Below are 10,105 nucleotides of genomic sequence, written 5' to 3' on the forward strand. Positions count from 1 at the left end.
GATTGAGGGTTCCTTCTTCCCAGGTTCTTTCTGATTCTGGCAGGGTTCTGATGGTCAGTCATTAGGAGTCTGGCCTTCACCTGTGTGCTTTTCCTTGCGAGCCGACCTGGGGTAGGTGAGTTACCCTGGCTCGTGGGACATGGAGGGGTGTTCCTCACTGGGCTCCCCTGCTTCATGGCGATCTGGGCTGCTCAGCTCTACTCATATGGATTTGCCTAGAGCCAACAAGCTGGGGTCAGGCTTGTGGACCTGCAGCCCCTAAGGGCAGGACAAGGTGTCAGCTGTCCCTGCCCTAGGCTGGCAGTGTCACTCTACATTGGGCAGGTGACTCACGGAGCTTCTTGCCCACTCTTAATCCAGGTACTGAGCTTGTCTTTGTGCTAAGGTTGCAGTCCCTTGGGGATTGCCTGTCTGATGCAGATTCATGCTGTCCTGTGTCCCCCAGGTAAGTAGCTGGCTCTGGGTAGAAGCCACCTCATGAGTTGCTGGAAGACTAAATTTCCCATAATGCCTGATACTTATTTAGGGCTTCGTCCTGTTGGACGTTCTGGGATTGTCATCAGGTTTCCTAGAATGTGCTGGCCCTTTGCTCAGCTCTTTGCAGATGACATCTCATTTCATCTCATTTAATCCTCACGGCCACCCTGTGGTGCAGACGTGGTTATCACCTCCATCTTGCTGATGATGGAATCGGTTCCCAGGGGGAAGCCACCTGCCCAAAGTCTACTAGCATGTAAGAAACTAAGCTAGAAGTAGGTTCTACCTGAACCTGTCTGGGGCGGGAGTAGGTGGGAGTCTCTCCAAAACCAAGGACTTTGCCATCTTGTTTGGAATCACACAGCAGAAGGCCTTGTCTAGCTCTTTCTCCCCTCACCCACCATTTTACAGGTGGGATTCCTGAGGCCTCTAGAAATTACAGGATTAGCCCCATGCCCTCCTCAAATCCAGGCTCTTCCTGTTGCCCCTTCTAGATTTTGTTTTAACGTTTATTTATTTTTGAGAGACAGAGAGAGACAGAGCGTGAGGAAGGGAGGGACAGAGAGAGAGGGAGACACAGAATCCGAATCAGGCTCCAGGCTCTGAGCTGTCAGCACGGAGCCCGACATGGGGCTCGAACCCACGAACCCTAAGATCATGATCTGATCGGGAGTCGGATGCTTAACCGACTGAGCCACCCAGGGACCCCGTGACCCTGCCTAGATTTTTAAGCCCCCGGAGCCTGAGGGAGATGGGACGGGGGTGGGGGCATTGACTCTTGATGGGAGAGGGAAAGGCGGGGAGGCCTCAAGCAAGAAGAATGTGGGGCAGGGCTGGCCAAGAAGCAGCAGCAGCAGACTCCCTGCTGGCCCTCCTTCTTGAAACAGGAAGAGAAGGCTCTGGGTCACAGCACTGAGGTGGGCGTAAGCCCACAGGAGGCCACAGCTGACACCCCAGAGGTGGGGCAGCTGCAAAACGGTGTCAGCAGGTGGGTCAGCAGGTGACTGGCGAGACCTGGGAAGACCACACAGGGAGGGTAGGGAGAGGGTGGGGATGGGATGTGCCTGGACACCAAGCGAGGGTGACGTAGACAGAGAACCTTCCAGTGAAGCATTTAAATCTCTGGCAGAGAGCAGAGACACAGCCTGAGGAGAGATGAGCCCGTGCTCTGAGGCAGTGGAACTGACTCATAACTGAAGCCTGAGGTCCGGATTGTGTCCCTGCTTCACCTCCAGGTTTGCTGAGTCATCTGGAGACTTTGGACCCCAGGATTCTCCATCCGTGAAGGAGGGAAGGTGGGTGACAGGGTTTCCAGGGCCTCTCAACCCCGATCCTTGCTGATGGTCATTTCTAACAGGAATCTGACTTCTCCCCATGTGTCTGCCATGCGGGTGACCTAGGAGGGCTCATTCTCTGGGCTTGGGAGGCTTAGGCTGAGCGGGCAGGGAGGCTGAGGTGTGGAGGGACAGCCCCTGAGCTCCGGGCTGAGGTCTGATGTTCCTTCAGGGATTTACCAGAAGCTCAGGACACCATAGATCCCAGTGCCCTGGGCTGTGCCTGAGGACGCAGGTTGAGAGGGAAACCAGGTGAGTCCGGGTGTGGAGTGGGGACTGTGGGTGTGGCCCTAAGTGCTGAGTCAGGACTCTGTCTGCAGGCTGCCCTCACTTCAGTCTCAGGGATGTGTGGCCAACAGCAGGTCCAGTGGCAGCTCTAGGGAGTTCAGGTGCCAGTCCTAGCTCAGCCACCGACTTCTTGGTGACCGTGCGTGAGTCTCCTCCTTTCTCTGAGCCTCTTGTCCCTGTGTGTACAATGGGGTTGTTGGATGAGATCATCTCTTGGGCCCCAGCTCTGAGTCTCATAATCTGAAGATCTTGAACTCCTCGATTATCTTTCCTGTGCCTCTGTTTTCTCACCTGTGAATGGGGACATGTGTGTGAAGGAGCCCGGGAGAGGACGCCAGCCCTCTATTCCATACACATGATGTGTGCCTCTTGCTTGGGCTTCCTTTGTCTCTGAAGAGCCCAGGCCAGTGGCCCATGCTACAGATGGGAAAATTTACCAGGGCGCCATGGGGGTCTTTGTGGCAAAAAGGAGGGCCGAGGACTGGCTGGCTTGGGAACACTGGCCCCTGGGACTTGCAGGGAGCTGGGAAAAGGGAGGAGGCCAGGTCCTTAGAGCAAAATCTTTCCAGAACTCCGGAACTGTGCCTGATGGAGGGATCTGTTGAAGGGTCGGGCACCAGCACCCCCCTTGGGAAGCCGAAGGAGAGTCAAGGACCCCCTGGAAGCGTGTGGCCAAAGGAGCTCATCGCACTGGAGCCTGGGGAATCTGCCTGGCAGGTGGCCCTGAAGAAGATCCAGGAGCTATCGGATTCAGTAGGAGGGAGAAGGAGGGAAAAGGAGGGAGAGGGAGGGGAGGGAGGGGGAGGGAGGGGTGGAAGAGAGTGAGGAGCAGAGAAGGGGAGTCTCAGTCCCTACTTTGGTGGACAAGAAATAAGACTTTCAATTTCGTGGTTTTATAGGTCAGTTTACTAGGACTTACTCCAAGCCTCAGCTCTGCTGGGGGTCAGTCAGGAAATAGTTTTCTCTGTGCCCTTCTTGCACCTCCCATCATCACGTGGAATTTTATCCAGCGCCAGGCTCCTTAGTTGAGGGTTGGAGCCGTTTCGTCCTCACTTTGATCTACAAAGACTATTGCCCTCATGTCTCCCGTTTAATTTTTTTTTAATGTTTATTTATTTTTGGGGGAGAGAGAGAGAGAGAGAGACAGAACATGAGCAGGGGAGGGGCAGGCAGAGAGACAGAGACTCAGAATCGGAAGCAGGCTCCAGGCTCTGAGCCGTCAGCACAGAGCCCTACGCGGGGCTCTAACTCACGGACCGTGAGACCATGACCTGAGCCGAAGTCGGACACTTCACTGACTGAGCCACCCAGGAGCCCCTTGTCTCCCTGTTTAAAGAGTTAGAAGATCTGGAGTCAGGGGTCGCCTGGGTGGTTCAGTCGGTGAAGCGTCCAACTCTTAGCTTCGGCTCAGGTCAAGATCTCTCGGTTCATGAGATCGAGCCCTGTGTCGGGCTCTGCGCCGACAGTGCGGAGCCTGATTGGGATTCTCTCTCCCTCTCTCTCTGTTCCTCCCCCACTCATTCTCTCTCTCTCTCTCTCTCAAAATAAATAAATAAACTTAAAAAAAAAAAAGACCTGGGGTCAAATCCTGTTTGTACTTGCTGCATGACCTTGAACCAGTGACTTTGTGTTTCCGAGCCCGTTTCCCCCTCTCTAAAATGGTGGCGCCACATAGTACTTACCACGTAGAGTCGTCGTGAAAGTGAAGTGAGTGCCCGCTACCCAGCCTCCCTGCCCTCCTTCCCTGCCCTGCCAGGACCACCGAGACCCCTTCATGGTAGCCGACCTGGGTGTGCTGGCCAGCCGTCACCGGGCCTTCTGCCAGGCCCTGCCGCAGGTCTCGCCCTTCTACGCAGTAAAGTGCAACAGCAGTGTGTGGGTGCTGCGTGTTCTGGACACCCTGGGCACCGGCTTCGACTGCGCCAGCCAGGTGAGCCTGTGTCCCCTGCTGCCGTCACAGGCCTGACACTTCCTGGGGGAAAGGCCAGCCGCTAGGGAGCTGGGGCTGGGGACTGCGGCACCTAGAACCCTGGCTGACACCTGTCTTTGAGGGAATCAATGAATGAACCACGGGTGGTCGGCCTTCCACTGGGCCATGCGACCCGGCAGGCAACCAGTGAGTGGAGGGACCACAGGCTGTGGGTTCACGGGCACAACCATGTCACCTGAACCCCGGGTTCTTCCTCTTTAAACTGGGACCAAGTGCGCTTTGCTCGGAGTCGTCTAGGAGCCTCAATAGCACATATGTGCCCAGCGCGGTGCCGGGTGCAGAGGACGGGTTCAGTCAAGGGCAGCCCCTTGCGGGGGGAGGGGCGGCGAGCCAGCTCCTGGCTCAGTCACCCTTGCCAGGTGGAGCTGGATCAAGTGCTGGGCCTGGGCGTGGCCCCCTCACGCATCATCTACGCCAACCCCTGCAAGCCTGTCTCCCACATCCAGTATGCTGCCCGCCACGGGGTGCAGCTCCTGACCTTCGACAGCGAGGAGGAGCTGACCAAGGTGGCCCAGCACTACCCTGGGGCCAGGTGAGACCAGCGGGGGGGGGGGGTGCAAGCAGGCGGAGACAGGCGGAGCAAGGACCAGCTGGCCTGGGGCCCCTGCCAGGGGAGTTGGGCCTCCTCCGCAACCAGATGAAGGTGGTCCCATGGGGTGACTTGGGAGAGAGACTCAAGCAGCAAAGTCTAAGAATTTGAGTCAGTGGGCCCAATGCCTTCCCTGGTGCACACTGGTGCCACAAAAAAAAAAAAAAAAAAAAAGCACTGCTTATGTCTGCGTAGACACTGGGCAAAGCCTGGCATTAGGAGGTCTTTAGGCATTAGGCATTAGGACCTTAATGAAAAAAGCACTCACATCAGAGTCAGGGAGACCTGGGCTCACGTCTCAGCTTCATTTGCACATGCCGTGTGGTCTTGGGAAAGTTATCTAACGTCTCTGATCCTGTAGCATGGAGACCCACAGAAGGTGTATTTATAATTTTATTGCTTTCCTGCTTCTTCTTACCTGAGCAAAAGTCTGTAAGTGGTGAGTGTTTTAGCTCCTTGGCATTTTGTGGCTGGACAGTCCAGAGGAACTAGGCAGGGGCGGGTGGGAACGTGGAGAGAGACTGGGGGGCGGGGGCGGGATGATAAACCATCCAGGCCTCGGGACTCGTGTGTGTAAGAACCCTTGGCATCTCTCACAACCCTCTCCCAGGCTGGTCCTCCGGCTGTTGACCGAGGACAGCGAGAGCATCTTTCCCCTGAGCGCCAAGTTCGGGGCAAGCCTGGAAGCATGTGAACGTCTGCTCAAGTCTGCCAGGGACCTGGGCTTGGCTGTGGTCGGAACCAGGTGAGAGCACTGGTTTTCCCTGCCTGGGAAGCACACTCTAAATCTCCAAGGCACTTGCCTTGGGTGCAAAATTTAAGGGGGGCGTCAAAACACCTTTAATACAATATATTTTTTTTTAAACATCAAAATTAATGCAAAAAATCCACGATGAGGAAAGTATCAAAATTTAAACTTAAAACTTCTGTATTTCATTCGTTGTGCATGTGTTTGCATCAATCTTGCTTTGATCAGTCGGTCAAGTGTCCAACCTTGGCTCGGGTCATGATCTCACAGGTCCGGAGTTCGAGCCCCGCGCGGGGCGCTGTGCTGACGGCTCAGAGCCTGGAGCCTGCTTCGATTTCTGTGTCTCCCTCTCTCTCTGCCCCTCCCCTGCTCACGCTCTGTCTCCGTCTCTCTCTCAAAAATGAATGACTGTTAAAAAAAATTGAAGAGAAATTGAAAAAAAAATCGCATTCAATGTTATTTATCTTGATGGCTTAGTGTTCAGGCACTGCCTTAAATTTTGCACCTGAGGAGAGGGCCTGGCTCGCCTCACCCTACCTGGCCCTGATTGGTCCCCCAGCCCGCCCTGCGATTTGGGGTTCTGTTCACAGAAGGGGAGCCCCGCAGCGGGGGCGCTGGGAGGCGGCAGCTGAGAGAAGTGACTGCCGCACAACCTCGAGCTCCCCGACTCCGGGCCTGTCGCGTGCAATGCATGTGTCCCTGGGGACACGCACGTGTATGTCCCAGGTTGCACGTTTCTGTGGGCCGGTGTAGTCACACGTGTCTTGCTGTGTGTAGATGCGTGCCGGTCTCCACATCTTACCCCCGTTGGTGTTTCTGAACGTCTCTCTTCTTACTGACCCTTGTGTTTCCATGTGTGGTTCCCCACGTGTCATTTGACACGTGTCCAGCTTCCACGTGGGCTCGAACTGCCAAACACCGCACAACTTCAGGCAGGCCATCGCTGACTGCCGGCGTGTATTTGAGATGGGCCGAGCGTTCGGGCATGACATGAGCCTCCTGGACATCGGAGGGGGCTTCCCCGGAGGGGAAGGCTGTGAGCCTCAGTTTGAGGAGGTCAGAGAGGAGGACGAGAGGGAAACTGGGCTGGGTCCAGGGGACAGTGGGTGTGTGTGTTTGTGTGTAGGGCGATTTCTTGGAACTGAGTCACGTGCATGCATGTGGCTGGGGTTTGTCTTGATTGCCGTGGTTCCAAATTCAGACATCTCAGAGCGCTAGACTTGCTGTGTGTCCTTGGACAAGTCCCTTCCCCTCTCTGGGCCTCCGTTTCTGTTTCCTTGCTGGCCAAGTGGGGACGATAACACTTTCCACAGTGCTGTTATGGGAATGGAGGGGGATGATGCAGGTAAAGCCCCCACATAGGGACTGGTCACATTAGGGTCTCTCTGTCCCTGTAGATGGCGAGAGTGATCAATGTCGCCCTGGCCCAGGACTTCCCCGAGGGGAGTGGTGTTGAGATCATCGCGGAGCCTGGACGCTTCTATGCGGCGTCTGTCTGCATGGCTGCCGTCAACATCATTGCCAAGAAGGCTGTGCTGGAGTCTGGTGTGTGGGCCAGCACTGGGTGGGGAGGGCACTGTCCAGATGTTCCCAGGCCCTGGGGGGGAGAGGACGGACAGGGGGTCTGGGCTGCACCCCTGGTGCCTAATGGGAGTAGAAATGAACCTGTTAACATCACTATCGTGCTGTTCTCAAATAGACTGGGAGGTAGAGAACCAAGGCGAAGCCTCTACTCTTCCTGAGCGGTCAGTGAATGCGTATTGTGTTTACGGAGGCAAAGTCACGGGCTACAGCTCGTGAGGTCACAGACACCCCTGTGCTGCTGTGCCTCTGAAATTCTTCGAGCAAGAGCCTTCTAGCAGGTGCAGACCCCTGCAACGAAAAACATACCGAGTAAAGACAAATTCTCGTTTATTTATTTATTTCTGAGAGAGAGAGAGAGAGAGAGAGGGAGGGAGAGCAAGTGGGGGGAGGGCAGAAAGAGAGGGGAAGAGAGAGTCCCAAGCAGGCTCTGCGCTGACAGGGCGGAGCCTGCCTGGGATTCTCTCTCTCTCTCTCTCTGGCCCTCCCCCACCCGCTATCTCAAAATAAATAAATAAATTACAAATTAAAAAAAAAAAACAAAAACAGAGGTCAGTATACAATCCCGAGTTTAGATTCAAGGAAGCAATACTCTGCGGCCAGACTAAGTGGCTGTGAAGAAACTGGCTCAGTAGTGGGTCACGGCTGACAGATCTGGTGGGCCCGGGTGACCCCAGCTCAATACGCACCAGGAGTGTGATGGGGCTACGAGAAAGCCACTACCCGTGCTTGCTTCAGCAACATCAACGGAGGCAGAGTATTTAGGCGGAGGGAGGTGAGAGTCGGGCTCCAGTCTGTGACTGTCAGACTCAGACACTGTTTTCAAGCGTATCTGAGGTTTGTTTTCATCAGGTAACAGAAGACACGCAGGCATGGAGATAACTGTCCCGGAGGAAGAAAGTCTTTAGTCACGGTTCCCTAGAAATAGGAGACCGGGCATGGCTCGCAGGGCCACGGGGGAAGGACCAGGGTGCGTGGGGCAGGAGGAGCAAGCAGAAGTCAGGGGGAGAGCCTCTGGTGTGGTTGTCGAGGGACGGAATGGGGGAGGTGGGTGAGCTGGCTGGGCAGAGGGGGCGGCGGGAGCCCAGAAGACAGGCCCCCACCTTGCTTGGGCTCCAGAAGACCCCTGAGACAGAGAACAGGTGTTACCAGCACGGGGCAGCGGGTCTGGGCCCCTCCCAAGGGCGCTGCGCTCAGGGGTTGAGGGTCAGCGGGGAGACTGGCCAAGCACATCGCCGTCCTGCCCTCTTCCCACTCCCAGGAGGCCGCCGGAAACTGCTGTACTATCTGAACGATGGCCACTACGGCATCTTCCGCCTCTGCCTCAGGGAGCCTGTCGCCAGGATGCCCATTGTGGTGAAGGTAAGGGTGTGGCTTTGGCACTCCTGGACTCTAAGGCCCCTAAGTCCGGCCCCCAGTTCTGAGAGGCAGGGGTGCTTGCAGCCAGGTGGGGAGGTAAAGGACCTCAGACCCTCTGTGGTTTGCAGGTGGTCATTCCACGTGCTTGCACAAGGACACACACCGGGGTGCCTACGTGTATCTGCACGTGTGATTCCGTATGTGTGCGTTTCTTTGTGTGGGCCTGCTGATCTGCGCTTGTGCGGGTGGGTGGGAGCAGGTCCGTGAGTCTGCATCGGTGCGCGTGCGTGTCTGTTTGGCGATGCGTGTTTCCACGTACGTCCCTGCATGCACGCACTTGTGTTTCCAGAATCCTTGAGTGCGGCCGGTGCAGGAGGCTTAGGAAGGGGAGAGTCTCACACTCTGATCCACACTAGATCACCTGGAGAGCTTTGAAACACCCCAGTGCCCGGGCGATGCCCTAGACCACTGAAATCAGAATTCCAGATGGGTCGAGACCCTGGCATCGGTCCTTGGTTAAAACTCCCCAGGTGATCCCCATGAGTGATTATTGAATAAAACCCTCTCATTTTGTAGGGGAAAGCCAAGTCCCATCCGTGCCTGCATCTGTGAACTGGCAGAGTTGGAATGTGTTGCTAGAATACGAACTCCGTGAAGGCGGGGTTGGTCTTTATGGGTGGCCGGTAGGGTCCTTGCTGGTGCCTTCCTGCTCAGGCCCTGGGCGCATGCCCTGACAGCCCGGGGAGCGGGCTGGGGGAACCAGGTGGTTCTCTGAGTCCCTGCCCTTTGCTCCCTGCAGGAGCTCTGCTCGGACCCACCCCTCTTCCCCTGCACCCTGTACGGTCCCACATGTGATGCCTTTGACAAGCTCTTCCGAGAGGAGGTACAGCTGCCGGAGCTGGATGTGGGTGACTGGCTTGTCTTCCCCTCCATGGGCGCTTATACGTCCTCTATGAGCTCCACCTTCAACGGCTTCCCGCCTGCTTCCACCTACTACGCCATGGAACCCGAGCTCAGGTGTCTGGAAGGAGAAAGAAGGGACAGGCCACCGAGGGGATCTCCGCAGGGTCTGAGCTTGGCGAGGTGAGCTTGTGGCTAAGCTCTGGGGCCCTAGGCCCAGGAAATACCCTACTCCCCGCCGCTGGCCCCAGCAAAGCTCAAATGGTCTGACTGCTCTTTGACACTGGCCTCTGCCTTTGGCTTTGACCCTGTCACAGCCTCTCCCCACCTGGGTGGCTCCAACAGCTCTGACGTGCACACGCCTTTGAGGGCAAGATCAGGCAGCCCTAGGGCCCCAGCTGACCCTCAGTCCCGTGGTCAAGGCCCCACTCTGCTCCGTTTGTGACGGCTCCCTGGTTTCCTCCCCTAGCAGCTTCCGGGTCCCTCACAGCCTCTCTCCCAGGGTCCCCTCTCTGCCCACCCTAAGGCTCACCCCCTGAGGTGCAGAGCGGACTCTAGAACCTTCCTTTACTGGTGCAATCTTCCCACAGGAGCCTGCTGAGGTCGGCACCTTAGGCTGGGAGGTGGTGGTGGAAATGCTCCAGACACAGTGGTATGTCCACGCGGGGACACGTGGGGTGGGCGTGGGGGGCCGCCACAGGGGTGGGCGAGAGGTTTGGGTGCTTCTGAAAGTGACGAGGCAACTTTCAAGGTTCAAAATTGTTTATCTCCCAAAGTGGACCTGATGTCTAGGCCGGCTCCTCTGGCAGCCACTGCCCCCCCCCCCCCCCCCCCCCCCC

At 56.5% G+C, this 10,105-nt stretch overlaps 1 protein-coding gene across 1 annotated transcript; it reads left to right on the top strand.

Moving 5' to 3' along the window:
• Positions 1–1,364: 1,364 nt before the first annotated feature.
• LOC125916767 (antizyme inhibitor 2-like) lies at positions 1,365–9,383 on the top strand (the record flags this gene model as incomplete). Its single annotated transcript, XM_049623063.1, has 10 exons — positions 1,365–1,465; positions 1,713–1,772; positions 2,669–2,852; positions 3,856–4,029; positions 4,449–4,621; positions 5,289–5,423; positions 6,317–6,482; positions 6,824–6,971; positions 8,269–8,369; positions 9,166–9,383. Coding segments are annotated over 10 exons (1,460 nt in total), but the record flags the coding sequence as incomplete, so codon positions are not given.
• Between the last annotated feature and the right edge of the window lie 722 nt (positions 9,384–10,105).

This window comes from Panthera uncia, unplaced genomic scaffold (assembly GCF_023721935.1).
Source record: "Panthera uncia isolate 11264 unplaced genomic scaffold, Puncia_PCG_1.0 HiC_scaffold_1113, whole genome shotgun sequence".
NCBI lineage: Eukaryota > Metazoa > Chordata > Mammalia > Carnivora > Felidae > Panthera > Panthera uncia.